Source organism: Macrobrachium nipponense, chromosome 32 (assembly GCF_015104395.2).
Source record: "Macrobrachium nipponense isolate FS-2020 chromosome 32, ASM1510439v2, whole genome shotgun sequence".
Taxonomy (NCBI): Eukaryota; Metazoa; Arthropoda; class Malacostraca; order Decapoda; family Palaemonidae; genus Macrobrachium; species Macrobrachium nipponense.
Genome location: NC_061094.1, coordinates 11982808 through 12000609, shown reverse-complemented (window position 1 = coordinate 12000609; position 17802 = coordinate 11982808). Strand labels below are relative to the sequence as shown.

General features: G+C 42.3%; 2 protein-coding genes across 2 annotated transcripts in view; one reads left to right on the top strand and one right to left on the bottom strand.

Annotated features, from left to right (window-relative positions):
• LOC135207215 (C-signal-like) overlaps positions 1-13310 on the top strand; it is a 35991-nt gene extending 22681 nt beyond the window's left edge. The window contains exon 5 of the mRNA XM_064238826.1: positions 12837-13310. Within this exon, the coding sequence (XP_064094896.1) occupies positions 12837-13061 (225 nt within the window). The 3' untranslated portion in view covers positions 13062-13310. The remainder of the gene's footprint in view (positions 1-12836) is intronic.
• Positions 13311-15258: 1948 nt separating this feature from the next.
• Positions 15259-17802, bottom strand: part of LOC135207216 (zinc finger matrin-type protein 5-like) — an 18811-nt gene continuing 16267 nt past the window's right edge. Inside the window, exon 5 of the mRNA XM_064238828.1 lies at positions 15259-15627. Within this exon, the coding sequence (XP_064094898.1) occupies positions 15365-15627 (263 nt within the window). The 3' untranslated portion in view covers positions 15259-15364. The remainder of the gene's footprint in view (positions 15628-17802) is intronic.

Below are 17802 nucleotides of genomic sequence, written 5' to 3'. Positions count from 1 at the left end.
CGTCTCTGACGTCACGACAGAATTCAAAACTCGCGGCGAACGCGACTGGTAGGTCAGGTGATCTACCCCACCCGCCGCTGGGTGGCAGGTGTATGAACCAATCCCCCTTTTCCAGTCATATATTTTCTGTCGCCGGTGTCGACTACATCTGTTGTCGATACCTCTCGATTTTGATTATTACTCGTTTTCGCCCTGGATTGTTTCATCGGATTTTTGGTGAAGTACCTGCTCCTTGGCTTGGCATTTGCGATTTGTGGACCGGTTTTTTATTATTCTTTTGATTATTCTTGGAATTTCATTATGTCTGATTTAGAGATTAAGAAATCAACTATGTTCAGAGTTTGTTCTGTTAGCGATTGTAAGGTGAGGCTACCGAAAGCTGCAGTAGACCCTCACACAGTATGCATGAGGTGTAGGGGGAATGACTGCTCATTTATTAACCCTTGTAATGAATGTGGAAAATTGAATGAAGAAGAATGGAAGGCGCTTTCTTCTTATGTAAGAAAACTTGAGAAGGACAAGGTTAGGAAAGCTTCATCTAGGAGTTCTAGTATGTCTCGCGCTAGCGAGTTGAAGTTGATAACCCTGTTGTAGATGTAGCGCCTTTACCAGTTTCAGCCCCTGCTCCCTGCTTCGAACCCGAAGATGCGCCTTCGGAGGTGGACACTATGAGAGCCACTATTCGCAGCATGGAGTTGAAAATTAAAGTGCTAGAAGGTAAGAGTGATAGTGATTTGTGCAGTGATCCCAGTGCAGTGGAGGGTGCGTCTGATCGGCTCCCTAATGCTTCTAGGCCTAGACCTCTTCCAGACTCCCAGACCCAGTGGAGGAGGAAAGTCGAAAGCCGCAGGAAGGTTAGGGAGAATCCCCACCGGTCAGGCGTCCCCTCGGTAGCGCCTGATGTTCGCTCCCAGGCTACCTTGGATCGCGCCAAGAGAGAAGTCTTACGGCAATGCTTCTCGTCTTCGCCTTCTCCTTCGCCCAACGTGGTTGGAGCTCCTCGGAAGCTTCTCGGCCGTCGAAGAGACCCTGGCAAGCTTCTTCCGCTCCCCTCCCTCAGCCCTGAAGTTTTTTCGGAAGATCTTGGATTGGATGTGAAGAAACCGAGGATTTCTTTGGAGTTTCGCTCTCCTAGTAAGGATCGAGCTGCGTCTCCCGTGAAGGACTTTGTTAAATCTCCTACACGTGTTTTGGCTAGTCTGCAGGCGCAGATTACGGCTCTGGCTGACTCATTGATTGTGACTTCTCGTCGTAGGAAGGACGTCTCGCTCCCGGTAAAGAAGTCCAGGCGCTCTTCTCCAGGTTTTCGCTATTCGTCAGTAACCGCCCTCGTTCCTCCAGGATTGGATCGTAGTACGAGGCGTTCTTCAACGGACCAGGCGCTCTCATCCTGCGGACATCGTTTCTCCGTCGGACGAGAGGCATGCTTCCCGTAGACGAGCCTCTCCCGACAGGCGCTCGTCTCGAGACAGGATCTCTCCCGCTGGCAGACGCCAGGAGCCTGGTAGGCGTTTTTCTCATGGTAGCCGCTCTCCTTCAGGCTTCCGCTCTCCTGTGACCAGACGCCCTTCGGTAGACAGGTGCTCTTCTCCTGTCAGCCGCCCTTCGGTAGACAGGCGCTCTCTCCCTGTCAGCCGCCCTTCGCTTAGTAAGCACCAAGAACCTGGTAGGCTCTCTTCTCCTACAAGGCGATCTTCTACCGATTTTCGCTCTCCTCGAGTTAGGCGCCGGGAATCTGTCAGACGCTTCTCTCCTGGTAGGCGCTTGTCGCCAGAGATTCGCTCTCCTCGCAGCAGGCACCAAGAGCCTGATAAGCGCTTCCCGCATGGCAGGCGCTCTTCGCCAGGCAGCCGCTCTCCTTTAGACAGGCGCCAGGAGCCTGATAGACGCATTTCGCCTAGTAGGCGCTCTTCGCCAGATTTTCGCCCTGCGTTCGTTAGGCGCCAAGAGCCTAGAGTACGCCCTCATCCGGACAAGAAGGAGTTTTCAGGCAGAATCTCAACGGAAGTTATGACTTCCCCGGTTAGATGTCAGAGTTCTTCCAAGGATGGACTCTCGGCTGAGGACAAGACAGCCTATCATCGTAAGGATCGTTGAAGGATCTTCGGCGGAAGGAGAACAGGATCCCTCAGAAGAAGAAATTCCTAAAAATTCCTCCGTTTCCTCATACAAGCGTTTGACGGACCTGTTGCTTCAGGAATTCGGAGACGCCCTTTTCTGTTCGCCCCGCCCTCGCCTCTATCGTTATTTTCGACCTCGAAAACTTCGAAGGTTTCATCCTGTGTCAGGATGAAGCCTGCAATCTCTATGAAGAAGGCGCTTAGAGGTTTTGGTGAGTGGCTTCTTTCGAAGGAAGAGAAAGGGAAGACGGTGTTCTCTTTCCCTCCTTCTAAGCTAACTGGAAAGCTAGGATTCTGGTATGAATCGGAGAACCCTTGGGCCTTGTTCTTCCCTCCTCGGCAGACTCGGACTTCTCTTCACTGGTGGATTCCTCTCGACGCTCTACCCTCATGTCTGCTAAGACGACATGGGGGATGAATGAGCTTGACCACCTGTTGAAAGGAATGTTCCGAGTCCTGGAGGTATTTAACTTCCTAGACTGGTTTTTGGGCGTTTTGGCCAAGAAGACGCAGACCCCGGATTCCATTTCACCTGAGGATCTTATCAGTGTTCTCACGTGTATGGATAAGGCAGTGAGAGATGGATCGAGTGAAGTAGCTTCCCTTTTCGGAGCGGGAGTAATCAAGAAAAGATCTGTTTACAGTTCGTTCCTGACGAAATCAGTATCTCATGCTCAGAGAGCCTCTCTCCTGTATTCTCAGCTCTCTCCTCAACTCTTCCCTAAAAGATCCTTCAGGATGTTTCTTGTGCCCTTTCAGCTAAGGCTACACAGGACATGCTAGCCCAGTCTACCAGGAAGCCTCACACTTCTTTCCAGGCTAAAACCAAGAGAGAGACTCCAGTTAGGCAGGAGCCCTTTCGAGGAGTCCCTCCTGCCAGAGCTTCTTCCTCTAGAGGATCTAGACCCGCTAAACGAGGGAAGACCTTCTCTAGATCCATCAGAGGGAAGAAGTAGTATTCAAGTTCTCCAGACATCAGTGGGTGCCAGACTACTGAAGTTTGCCGACGTCTGGGCCCAGAAAGGGGCGGACAACTGGTCACTCTCGATTGTCCGCAAAGGCTACCTCATTCCCTTCTTATCAAGACCTCCGTTGACGACGACTCGAGGGAGTTGGTAGCCAAGTACAAGGACCTCATCATGAATCAAGCCCTCTCTCTAGCAGTAGATTTTATGCTGGAGAAGGAGGCGATAGAACTAGTGAAAGATCCTCATTCTGCGGGTTTTTACAACAGACTGTTCCTAGTTCCCAAGAGCTCAGGAGGATGGAGACCGGTTCTGGATGTAAGCGCCCTGATGTCTTCGTAGAAAATAGGAAGTTCACCATGGAGACAACTTCTTCAGTGTTGGCGGCTCTTCGTCCAGGGGACTGGATGGTGTCCCTAGATCTTCAGGACGCTTACTTCCATGTGCCTATCCATCCTTCTTCACGGAAGTTTCTGAGATTCATGATGGGAGGGAAGATCTTCCAATTCAGGGCCTTGTGCTTCGGCCTTTCGACAGCCCCTCAAGTTTTCACGGGTTTAATGAAGAATGTAGCGCAGTGGCTACATTTGGAGGGAGTGAGGCTGTCTCTCTATCTAGACGATTGGCTGATCAGAGCAAGCTCACAAGAACGATGTCTGGAGGACCTACAAAAGACACTGACTTTAGCAAGTTGTATGGGGCTTCTGGTGAACTTCCAGAAGTCACAATTAATCCCCAGTCAAGAGCTGATATATCTGGGGATTCGGATGGTTTCTCCGGATTTTCGGGCATATCCGTCACCAGAGAGGATTGCTCATTGTCGCGAGAAACTAACGACCTTCCTAGAGAAAGATGCATGCACAGCGAGGGAGTGGATGAGTCTGTTGGGGACACTCCTCGCTGGAGCAATTCGTTTCTCTAGGAAGGTTGCATCTCAGACCTCTCCAATTCTTCCTTTACCGAATTGGAGGGGTCTCTCTCTAGATCTGGAATTCTCCTTCATGATATCAAAAGGAATCAAGAAGGACTTTCTGTGGTGGGCAGACCCTCTCCGATTTGCAGAAGGTCTGTCTCTGTACATGCCAATCCCGAAACAAGTATTGTTTTCCGACGCGTCGGAGACGGGTTGGGGTGCGACCCTAGGGTCAAGAGAAGTGTCAGGCACCTGGTAGGGGGAACAGGTGTCCTGGCACATCAACAACAAAGAGTTGATGGCATGTGGTTGGCGTTAAAAGCCTTCGAGCCCCACGTCCGAAATGCTATAGTTCAGGTCAACTCGGACAACACCACAGCCTTGGCTTACATAAGAAAGCAGGGGGGGGACACACTCCTTCTCCCTGTACGAAACAGCAAAGGGCTTGCTGTTGTGGTCTCAGGCAAGGAAGATCGTTCTCCTCACCAGGTTCGTACAGGGAGAAAATAGGAATGTCAGGGCCGATCTCCTGAGCAGGAGGGATCAAGTGCTCCCCCTCGGAGTGGACTCTGCACTCAGAAGTTTGCCAAGACCTGTGGAGGTTATGGGGCAGACCTCATATCGACCTATTTGCGACAGCAAAGAACAAAAGGATAGACCTCTACTGCTCCCCGATCTCAGACCCAGGAGCAGTTTCAGTGGATGCTTTCCTTCTAGACTGGAGAGGTCTGGACGTCTATGCCTTTCCTCCATTCAAGATTCTGAGTCAAACACTCAGAAAGTTTGCGGCCTCGGAAGTGACAAGAATGATGCTGGTAGCTCCATTCTGGCCCACAGAGGTACTGGAATGGCTGGTGGACTTTCCAAGAGCTCTTCCACAAAGAGTAGATCTGCTCAGACAACCCCACTTCGACAGGTATCACAAAAACCTCCCCGCTCTCAATCTGACTGGCTTGTCAGAGCGAAGGGGTTTTCAGCTAAGGCAGCGAAGGCTATCGCCTCAGCTAGAAGTGCCCTCTACCCTTATAGTCTACCAGTCGAAGTTTGGACGTCTTTCGCCGTTGGTGCAGAAACCAGAAGCTTTCCTCTTCAGTACCTCTGTGACCCAAATCGCAGATTTCCTGGTTTTTCTCAGGGAAAAATGCGGTCTTGCAGTTTCAACCATCAAAGGATATCGGAGAATGTTAGCAGCTGTGTTTAGGCACAGGAACCTAGATATCTCCAACAACAAAGATCTACTGATCTGCTAAGATCTTTCGAAACTTGCAAGAAACCCTCGACTGAAATTCCGAGCTGGAATCTAGATGTGGTTCTTCGTTTCCTGAGGTCCTCGAAGTTTGAACCACCCCAGTCATCTTCTTTCAAGGATCTTACGAAGAAGGCTCTGTTTCTTTTGGCTTTAGCATCTGCCAAGAGAGTTAGCGAGCTTCATGCTCTAGAAGGAAGGGTAGGTTTCAAAGGAGGTTCCGTGATTTGTTCCTTCCTTCCTTCTTTTCTAGCTAAGAACGAGAACCCTCAAATCCTTGGCCAAGGAGTTTTGAGGTTCCAGGCTTAGCTCCCCTGGTAGGGGAAGAGAGCCAGAAAGAACTCTTTGCCCTGTGAGGAGTTTAAGATACTACCTCCAGCGGAAGAAGTCTCTTAAGGGCATTAAGGACAGACTTTGGTGCTCTGTAAAGGATCCCAGTAGACCATTGTCTAAAAATGCTTTGTCCTTCTTTATTGGAAGCCTCGTGAAGGAAGCACATTTGGCTTGCGGTGAGAGATCAGTTAAAGCTTTTGAAAGTCAAGGCTCACGAGGTAAGAGCCATTGCTACGTCCTTGGTTGGCTTTCAACAAGAATATGTCACTCCAGAATCTGATGAAAGCAACATTCTGGAGATGCAATTCAGTATTCGCGAACCACTACCTAAGAGACGTCAAGATTACTTACGATAAGTGCTTCGCGTTAGGCCCGTACGTATCGGCGGATTCGGTGCTGGGGCAGGGAGCTGAAGCATATCCTTTGTAAAAAATTTTTCCCTTATTGTTTGTATTGTGTTTTTATGATTGTTTGAAAGAGGATGCGGGTAGGCATCTCTTTCTATTCGTATTGCTAACATTAGAAGGGTTAGGTGATCTGTTTGTGCTAGAGCTCCCTGCATTGGTAGTGGTCAGGCTCTGTCATTTAAGAGGGCGAATCCCATTGACATGATCCGACTTGGATTCTACTGAGTAAGCAGATATCAAATCCCTTCGGTAGACCCAAAGAGTCTTTTCAGCTGTAGGTCACGCCCTCGCTGTAGCTCTTCAGGCTTTGCAGACTAATAGACAGTACCTTATCAGGTAAGAACCAAGGTTTGTTAGTATCCTACAACGAGTGTTTTGTTTCCCCTTTTTCCTTGTTAGCACTGTCTCTTTCCCTCCACCAAGGGTGTCAATCAGCTAAGTATATATCTGGCAGGAAAGTTCATGTACAAAAATGATATTGTTATTTTACAATAAAGTTTTGTGCATACTTACCTGGCAGATATATACGATTGATGGCCCTCCCAGCCTCCCCTCAGGAGACAGGTGGAAGAGAAAATATGACTGGAAAAGGGGGATTGGTTCATACACCTGCCACCCAGCGGCGGGTGGGGTAGATCACCTGACCTACCGGTCGCGTTCGCCACGAGTTTTTAATTCTGTCGTGACGTCAGAGACGTAAGCTAAGTATATATCTGCCAGGTAAGTATGTGCAAAACTTTATTGTAAAATAACAATATCATTTTATATAGCAAATATTTTATTTGAAATTAATCTTACCTACTGTTAAATCTAGCTATATCTCCCCGCCGATTAGGTAAGTCGGCATTCAAACAAAAAGTCGAATGGCTACCCAGATGACTGTCTAGTTTACCTGTTCTAGACCAGGTGTGTTTCGAATGTTTTAGCTCATCAGAATTCTTGCCGCCATTGCGGCTAGGCGATTGTTGGTATTCTGTGAAATTTGGCTGTTTTACACCTGTTTACGGTATTGTAATTTCATTTTCTTAGGGTACCATCCACCAGAAGCAAAACCAATAACATCAGGCTATGTAGGAATGTTTTTTGTGGAACCAGGATGTTGAAATTGGAAGTTGATCAACATTCCTTTGTACTTGCAAGGGTACAGAGTGTGATCTTGGAACTACTAGATGTGAAGAATGTAGGGAATTGTTCTGAGAAATTTATGCCTGAATATGTCAGATATAGAAAAGACGGAAAACTAGTAAATTGCGGAAGCAATTAGTTAGGTCAGGACTTAAACCTGTCAGGCTATCCCTACTCAGACTAGGCATTTTAGTAGGCTAGTATTGACTTCTTTTGTAGCTCCGCCTTCTGCTCCCCATTCGGTTCAGGAAACCCGTAACGAGAAGTTAGAACATTAAACCTATTTTTAGTTCTAATACCAGTTAAACTGAGTTCGTGACGGGAACATTCCGAACCTCTCCATAGTGTGCGCTCTTTTTCGTGTTCCCTGTTAGAAGAAAGGTGTTGGTGCCCTTGTCTGTTCGTAGCCCAAGCCTAGGACTTCCATGCCACAGTTGGTAGTGTCCCCTGTCAGGGAACTGGGTCGGTTCTCGGGACGATGGGATTCTGTGCCCTCCAATACCTACTTCGCCCTTTTCCTGATCTGAATCTCGTTTAAAGCGTTCGCCAAAGGACTATTAAAGCGATTGCCTAGGACCATTAAAGCGTTTGCATAAGTACCATTTCAGTTAGCGTTAATGCTTGCTCCATAGGCACACTCTGTCGTCTTCAACACCTAGTTTGAGGTGTTAGCATGCATAGGTTTAATAATATATAATATAGGTATAGATATTTTATTGAGATGATAATGTATTTGTAGCAAGTTTTACACATTCAGATATGTCAACTTAGTCGACTGTTTATCTCTCTCATGTTTTGGTTATTCTAAATTCTCGTCTGCTAGCATATTCCTTTTTCTTTGTAATGCTTGTGTTCGTTCTTTGCCTGCTCCCTCTTCGGCTATCGGCAAATCTCTTACTACTACCTCGATTAATGTTTCTCTTTCAAGTTTACATTGTCTGTAGTATCTAAAGTTCTTGCCAAGTTAGATATTCTAGCTTCAGAGATTTCTAACTTAGTTTCATATAGGAATGCTTTCAAGTATGTACGATTGCTTTCGGACGAGGCAGAAGAGTCGTTGTAACTCCTCTCTCACCGCCTCTCACTTCTGGCGCCTCGTTCTCTTTCCCTCAGCCAAGTCGTGTGGACTGCAGACATTGTTGACTCGTGTGAACGCAGTTGACTCGTGCAGACTTGGCCAAGTCCTGAGTCACTTAAAACTGTCTTCCTCTCATTGAGTCATGGTGGATGCAATACAACACCCAGGTGCTGTCACCTCTTATCGACAAGTGTCGCTTTTTGTCGCCAAGGGTTTTGGTGAAAGAGCAATCCTTTAAGCTCTTTTGTTTACCTCCTACCGGCAGCAGTCTCCTCCCGTCGCTCGGTGATGGAGAAGAGTTTGAATAGAGTTGGAGGAACTCATTCGGGTTGGTCGGTGTTTGTTGCGACACTACACCTTGCTGTATCCTCATTTTGTTGAGGAAATAGGCCACATAGAGAATATATCTTAATTGTCTTAGCGTATTTCGGTGCCCTCTAAATAACGGAGAAGAGAACCAATGCTTTCTCCAATTAGAGAGCATTTCGTAACTTTTCTCATCCTCAGACGCACAATCTCCCTTTTGGTCTGCCTTGGCTTGTCGTCTTGTGTCTTTTAAAGTAGCGGAGAGCCAAAGGCCGCTTCTTGCTGTACAAAAGCTTATCAGTCCTTTAACCATCTTTAGTAGGAGGTTCGCTTTCTTTCTCTTTCCTGTGGGGAAATGAACTCGAGACTGACAAGACATGCTGATGGATTTTGAGTCTAGCTTGAGTTATTTCTTTTTAGCTACGTTGTCTCATCTCTGCAACTGCTTAGAGAGGTGGACACGCCAACCCAACGAATATGTGAAGCCGGCTCTAGGGTTTGTCGCCAGCAGGGAGTTTTTAGTGAGGAAAACAAGTAACTAAAACAAGTAACTCATTTCTGATGCTACATGGTAATGTCCTCATGCTTATATACTTGCTCGGTTTGGAAGAAATGAGAACACTTTTGCTTCCTGTCTGATTATGCAGCTCGGTTTAAGGTGATAAGGGATTATCTATTGGTAGCGTTGTTTTATACCTTTCGGGGATAAGTGCAAACTCAGGTTCTGGGATATGGAGTGTTGCAACCTCCTAACATACATGGTGAGACTTGGGACCAGTACGTTACATGGTGGAGATGGTGAAGGGCAGTTGTTATTCTTTTTTGGTTGTCCTCCACTGGTTTAATCTCCCTCTTATAACTTCCTTTATCTTCCGCAGAAATCTCTCATAAGTCTTTTTTTAGTAGGAGATTGTATGTATAGAGGGAATGATCGTCCAAGGGTAATTCTTTAGGACGAGCTTCATAAGTAATTGGAGATATTCTTGGACGTTTGAAGACTGAATAACAGGAAGTATCTGCCCACATACTTGATGGTTTTCTAACATGGTTTTAGTGCCTTTCCAAAGAATGGTCAGACTTGTGGTACACATGCAGAATGTATTCCACTTACCAATACATCCGCAGTCATGCAAATTCCTTCAAGATGTTTTTACTAGAAGGTATTGCTGTTCTGTCCACTTTGTTTGGTTTAGTGTGCAGCCTTCTATAAGTTATGTCAGAGACTTGTTGCCCATTGGTAGATGGTGTCGACTTTAGGAGCAAGACACTTCTACTGAATCAGTGATTCAAGTTGGCCAACTCTGTCAACAGTATTCCAAAGGTCAAGGACCTGTTGCTTCTTCTGCTCCAATTGCTATGCATTATATTGTTATTTCTCTTTATCCCCATTCTTATCTAGTGATGCGGGGATGATAATTATGCATGCTTGTCGGTCAAGATGAATAGGCATGTGCTGCTTGAAGAATTTTAGGCCTGAAGGAAACTTCCTTCAGGAGGGACTCTGTAACCAAGAATTGTCCATTTTGTTCTTAAACGTAAGTCCAGTTTTTGGTCTTTTCCTTCTGTCATGCAACACAGAGTTTAACTAGTTTCATTACACTTTCATGCAACATAGAATGGTCAACACTACACCTGGTAAAACTTTTTAGATGTCAGGGCAGTGGAAAGACATCAGGATGCTTAGCAGGTTTATTCCCGGTCAGAAACAGTCTTTGTGGGAAGTTTGCTGCTTTGAGTGAAATGAAACAACTTATTAGTTGGATCATTCATTCTGTGGGAGGACAGTGTTTTAGCAATTGGGGATTCAGGAAGAACAACTGCCTACAAGGGCCTTTACATCCGTAAGTTTGGCACTTGGTGTGGATTTAAGGAACACTCATTTAGCTTCCTAGCATGTAGATGAATAGGGACATCCGAATGATTACTACTACTTTGCTGGCCCTCAGGCTTGAGCAGTGGATGTTTCCTTAAATTTTGCCTAATTCAGACTCATAGGCCCGCCCCTCGTATCTACTCTGAATACTATTGAGCTATTTCAAGTTCAAGAATTGCTTAGTGTCTCCTGTAGAGAGCCCTTGTAGCCTCAGGGCAAATGATTTTCAGAATTTCCAATGCTCTCGGTAGATGTCTCATTCTTCCATTGAGAAGAAATCAATTCTACTACACAATTCCATACAGTTCCTTTAACTTAGACATCTCCTTAACTGCTTGGAGTGTTAGAATGCCCCCTCCCAATAACAAGATTTTCAAGTTATCATAGGATCTATCCTTAATTTAAAACTGCCATGGCCTGGGGTCAGAAGCAGTGGTCTGTGTATTGCTGAGGGTGCCATTCTAGAGGAATTTTCAGCAACTGGAACCTTGTAGACATCAGTGTTTTCTATTTAGAGATGATAAGACTTTTCACTGTCTACTTCCAAAGTTATCGTTCCATACATATTTTCCTCGGTATTGCATCAAGTACTTTTAGATCTAGCTGAGGACCAGCACTGTAAGGTGTTGAGACTGAAGCCCCTCCATCTCTATATCAGTCTCTCTCTGGAGTTTAGATGTGGGTCTAAACTTTATCTGAATTTACTGTAAAACTTTTTATTTAGCACTTGCAGTGGTTAATAAGTAAATTTATTGTCAGCAACCTTCTTTAAGCTGGTGTAAAGGGAATGCTATTTTAGCTTTCTGCCTTAGAGCTGAGGGTGATGTTAAGGCTACGTTTTACAGTGCCTTGTAAGAATTCCAATGTAACCCCTTAGTGGGGAAGAGGAAACTTCTCTATCCTCTTCTCTATCCTGTTGGGGCATTTAAATTTAAAGGTTAAACCTAGAACATTTTTATCATCCTTTTAGAAACCTTGAACATCTTTGTCAAAGGTAAATGCTGGAAGAGGCAAAGTTAACCTTTAGTTTTGTGGTTTTAAGAAACAGATGTTGTTGTCAAAGGTTAAGCCTGGAAGAGGCAAAAATCAACCTTTTATTTTGTGGTTTTAGACAACCTAGCTTTCTTTGCCAATGGTTGAGCTTGAAGGCAAAGTTAACTTTTTTTTGTGTGGTTTTAGGAAACCTAGAATGTATTTGTGGAGGTTAAGCCTGGAAGAGGCAAAGTTAACCTCTTGTGTTGTGATTTTTAGAAACTTATAACGCCTTTGCCTATGGTTAACTCGAAGGCAAGTTAACTTTTGATTTGTGGTTTTTAGAAAACCTAAAATGTATTTGTGAAGGTTAAGCCTGGAAGAGTCAAAGTTAACCTTTTGTGTTGTGATTTTTAGAAACTTTGTCAAGGAACACAATGTGACGTATTGGATAGGCTAGTGCATGAGAACTAGCTCCATATCTTCTGCCTTTATTGAAGGTAAAACATTCATAATGTGAGCAGCAGTTGCAACTTCATTTAGTGTTAAGTCAATTTGTCGCTCCAGAATAAGATTGATGTGGCACAGTAGAAGAACAATTTGGTTTTTACCCGATCACTAACTTAAGTATACAGAATTGTGTTTGAAAACAGTAAAGCCCTTAATTTGCTACTAGTAGTGAGTAGTCTTTTCCTGAATCGAAAAAAGAACAATTCTTTCGGCTCTTTTGTGTAAATCCCGGGTTTTAATATTTTGGGGAGCGTGAAGGTACAAATTTTGTATAGGAGCGTACCTTTATATCGTAAAGGTATTTATTTTAAGTGACTGTCGTTTGATAGGGCTTTTGGACCCAGGCACAGGGGTCCCTCATACCGCTTGCGTTTCATGCTGGCTGAATCAAAGTGGTTTTCTCCACAAGGCTGCTCTTTGCTGCATATGTATGAGAGCTTTGCTCCCTGAATGGAATCCAACTTTTGGTGGTAGTAAAATCCACCAAGGATTCCAGATCAGGTGAGAATGTTTTGGGTTTCGTACAAGAAACCTTTAGCTCGAATGGCTGAGCAGAATTTTGTCTAGCTGCACTACCCACCATCCTCTTCTTAATGTGGGATTCAGCTAAATTTAACAGTAGGTAAGATTCATCTCAAATAATATAAATTTTCATAATAAAATTTATTATTTGGATACTTACCTACTGTTAAAGTAGACCCACCCAGCTTCCCCACAACTTAGTAGGCTGTCAAGGAGAATTCTGACAAGAGCTAAAACATTCAAAACACACCTGGTGGAGAACAGTTAAACTAGACAGTCATCTGCGCATCCATTCGATTTTTTGTTTGAATGCCGATTCGCCTAATCAGCGGGGAGATATAGCTAAATTTAACAGCAGGTAATTATCTAAATAATAACTTTTATTATGAAAATTTATATTTTATAATGTGTAATAGTGTACTGCCATCTCATTATACTTTGTTTTCCCCCTCAATTTCTTCCCCAGGCTGCCCTTAATGCTGTTACCAAGTCTCTCAGCTTAGATTTAAGGAGGCACAACATTCTCGTCACAAGCATACACCCTGGTTGGGTTCAAACTGATATGGGTGGGAAAAATGCTCCACTCACACCTGAGGTCAGCATTTCAGAAATGATCAAGACCCTGTATGCTCTGAGTGAAAATCATAATGGTGGTTTCTATCAGTACAATGGTGAAGCATTGCAGTGGTGACCAAGGTTTTTAAATTGTGTTGTTGTAGATGCTATGCGAGCCAGATTTTTTCTTCTTTTTAGTTATATAATGATCCAGTTGTTCAAGGACAAAATCTTGATGAAATTAGCATACTACGTACTGATATGTTCCTTCCCTCTTTTGCAAATTTATGATAATGTTGTTACTAGTAACAGAATGCAAAGGACTAAATGGTAAGTTTGTGTGATACGTTCCAGACAGCACTACAGAATTATATATATTACTGAAGTTTTATTTTTTTAAACTAAATTCCTATGAGACTTTTGTATGACATATATAGTAAAAATATGTTAGTATGCAGGACTTAACCCTTAATGGACGGATTGCTCCTCAGAAGTAGTAATAATAGGTTTGGGGTGGTGGACGGATTGATCCTGTAGATAAAACAATATTATCGCCATCAATTTGGAAAGACTTGGACGGGAAAGAAGTGCCAATACTTCTTATAGCCCATAAATTCACTAAGGGCAACTTTTACACTGGCTAAAACCACGAATCTTCTGCTTCTAACTTCAAGGGGTATGTATTAAGTCTGTCTCACATGATGTCTTTTTGTAAATTTGCTCGTAAATATATCAAGGGGTTGCTGTTGGTCTTTGTTCGTCTTTTACAATAATATGTCGATTGTAAATGTAATTTTGCAAAGAAAAGTAGTACAAAGAAATTTTTGAAAAAAACATGTATAAATTAAAAAAAAAAAAAAAAGTTGCTGAATCTTTGATGTCGGTAAATTTATGCAAATATTTTTCAACAAATATGCAAAGTATTTGTTATTGATTTTATTTCTTATCTGTTTTGTTTGTTTGTATGGTGTTTTTACGATGCATGGAACCGGTCAGTGGTTATTCAGCAACGAGACCAACAGTTGTACATGACTTTCTGAACCCCCTCAATGGAATGTCTGAGAATCGAACTCGTGGTCACCGAGGTGGCAGGCCAAAACCATACCAACCACGCCACTGAGGCGCTCTTATCTGTTTTGATATTGTGTGAGCTATGATTATAATGTTACAGAACTACTTAGTGGCAGGGCCAGATGCCACAGCCCTAGACAATGTGACTGTACGTACTCCAAAGTAACAAGTTATTTAACACCGGTGTTTTTATTGCTGAGCTAACACTCTAACATTTTATTTCCTATGTTGTTGTACCTGCCCTACTTGAGAACATAAGAATTCACAGTTCAAAGTTTACAGTAAGCTACCAACCGAGCGGTAGTTTTCCCGGATGTAATTTTCACCCGTATCTTACCATATTCAGCAAGTTTGAAAATGGCTTGGTCTTGTTAGGTAGTAACTGGGTAGAGAAAGACCCTCTCTCCTTCATCCCTTTTCAGCCTTTAATGCTAATAAATTGCTCTGTCAGCTGTTAAGCAATTACGTGGGATTCCACAACGGTGAAAAGTGCTTATAGACAACACAGACCAAACTACTGTTTTTTTGTAGCAAGATAAAATAAAACTTATTAGAAAAAAACATATTTAAGTTGGTAAATTTTACGATTGTCTAGTGAAAGAGGCCCCAAAAGGGGATGTAAATAGCCATTCTCAACTTCTTGTGGAAGGAAGGGAAAATTTTTAAAGAATTTTTTCTATCCATTGATGTGTTTTTTTCATAAATTGACCAACCTCAAAGTTTACCCGGCCTGAGGAGCAGCATATCAATATATTTACCCGTCCAGTAAGGGTTAAGATGCAAATTATACAGTACTGATTTTAATCTCCAGGTCCAGATTTTGTATTCATGTCAAACCCGTCTATCAACTACCTGTTGGTACAACTGTATTTTCCTTTCCCTTCTGTAAACAATACTACTGTAGATGTGATGCTATGTGTAAAGCTTTAAAGGTACATCAATCCAAGCACGTCTCTTCAGTTAAAGCTCAGATTTGGTTTATAGATTTTAAAAGACCAAGTTTTAATTTCATCTTTAAATAAGGTCTTAAGCTATTAAGAAGACAGATATACGTACTACAAAGTTGCCCCTACTCTTACACTATTAAAACCAATATTGCATAACATTCAATTGCTCTCAAAGGAGGACTCATGAGAGGTTTAGTACCAGGTCAGCTGCTCTGCAGCCACCTCATCCAGTCTGAGGCTCTTCCAAGCCCAAGTTGTGGATAACAATAACGTGGCAACTCAAAAGTAATGAAAAATGCGTAATTAAAAACAAAATTACTTATAAGTATATTTTATTTGTGCTAAGGCTGCAAGATAAAATAATTGTTACTTGACTGATCAAGAAAGGTTTCATTCATCTTGATAAGGGTTGCATTTGTTTTCACCCCCAATCTTGAAAACTGCAGGTCATAAGGCTTTCTATTGATGAAGGAATCATTGACTGAGGAATATTTGAATTTTCCTTTAAACAACTGGGTAACTTGTATTTAGATTTGTACTCTTCTATTAACTCTGATGGTTGCAAACCTGTCTCCATATCTTTACTATTCATCCTGACTGTCCATTCTTCAGTATTTGGCTCAGCTCCTTTCATTTGTAAAGTTGGAAGCTTTGCAAGGCGGATCTGATCTTCTTCCATGAGGACTGAAAGAGAAGAAAAAATTATAGAAAAAATTCCAGCACTAAAATACCTTAATATACTTAACTTGCAATCCTCTAAACCAGGAAATTAAATTATAAAATAGGAAACTAAATAATCCTCTATACTAGGAAATTAAATTATAAAATAGGAAACTAAATAATTCAATCTGCCAGTGAAAAATATTTTGGAGATTGCAATACGTATAATATTTGGGCCAAACAGGCTTGGTATTGAGACTTAAGGGGTTATTCAATGATATTATGGTCAGTATGTTGAAAATTATCAGTTAAATATTACTCCCTCACTTTAATGCTTAAAACTATTAATTTATTCAATTAATATTCAGGTTAATATATCTTGAAAGATTACAAGAAAATCATTAAAAACAATAAATTCATATCTCCAAAACAGGTAGGAGTCTTACGAAAACTCACTGGCTATGTAGTATCAATTAAACAGTCATCCAACCAACAAATTTTGTTATTCTAAACATAGCACAAATACCAATTATATTACTGATAAGTATATAATGTAACCAGACCAACGAATTACCATTTACTTGCATAGGGCTACAAACTGCTATATAACAAATACCACCCTACAGTTTATTCCTTGTAAATAAATGTATATAATATATGTTAACATAAGTGTTTCATGAAAATCCTATTCTGAAAATGTTTTTATGATGCCATGTCAAATTTATGAAAGAATTAAATTTGTGACACTTTCCATAGTACTAAAAACCTTTAAGTGAACACGCTGGGGGCCATTTCATATTATAAAGTTGCCACGGGAGGGAAAGCACCATCTGTGCACCTCATGTGGGGAACTGTAGGCATTTCCAAAGGCATTTGCAACATTACTTTGGTCCCTAGTTGTACCCACCTTTTTAGCCTTGCGATCGGCTTTATTTTGACTATAACTAAGTGTCTTCCATTTTAAGTGTGTATGTCAAAATTATGCCTAAAAATTATAGTGTGGCTTTTTGGTATATAATGATGGCTAATCTTCAAGTCAATCTCTTTCTTTTTTCCACTTTTCAATTAATGAAATTAATTAACTGCTGTTGCTTTTCTATGAAAGTTTGGAAACCTACTAATGAGGCCCATGTGTAATTTTACTATAGCTGTGTGGATACCAGTATATTAATGAATGCCACTGTAGAAATTAAAAAGCTCTTGGAAGTATTTTATGGCTTAAGGACCCATCCATTACTTTAATAGTTTCCGGGTTGTAAATAAGTATTTAAAGACTTCATTGTATGAGAATCATAAAAATCCTATTACAGAATGATTTAGTGATTTTTCTAAGAGTTCCAACATGTACTATATTGCTGAAGTCATGTACTTGCCCCCTTAAATGAAATGAGTGCATTCAAGGCCCACTACACCCTATACTCTATGGGGGAGAATGGCTGAGGCTATGGAAGGTGATCCCACATAAGAAAGCAAAGATGGGAACTACACGATAGCTGATCTCATAAATATCCCCATAACAGCAAAGAAAGCTATGGTGTCTGCAACAAATTCACGTTGAAAAAAAACATGAGCCAGAATGTGACACTAACTTAACTAGATTTACCAAGGAGCCTATCAAAGAAATAATATGTAATAAAAGAGAATTTGTGACTGACAAAAGAGGTGGTTGGGGAAGGGATTAAGATGAAGGTCTTGGGGAAATTCAAGAAGCTATTAAAGAAATGAAAAGGCAAAACAGTCAAACAAAACTCTGTATTTCCCAGAGTTAAAACTAAAAACCTTCACCAGACTTGCAGGGCTTGAGCATTATTCATGAATTTTCTCCATTTTCACAAGGGGCTGGCACCCCTAACCCCTCACATGTTTTGAAGACCACTGCACATAACTGCAGTAAATGAGAAGCATGAATTTAAGTGTGAATGTCCATGCAGAGCAAAGAGAAGTCTGGATGGGAGAGCAAAATATACATCTGCTCAGCCAGGTCAACTAGCTGAGCACTCTACACAGAAAATTAGAGCCATGGAAAATAATTAGGAGTCTACCAAATGTGTTGTGCACTGCCATTCTGCCTGTTTGGCTTATGAGGTCATTGAATTTTTACTTTTGTTAGTTTTACAGGAAGAAAAAGCATTTATGATTCACATACAGACCACCTTTAGATTTTTTGTGCTTAATTATAGCTGCTTGATCTTGAATTAA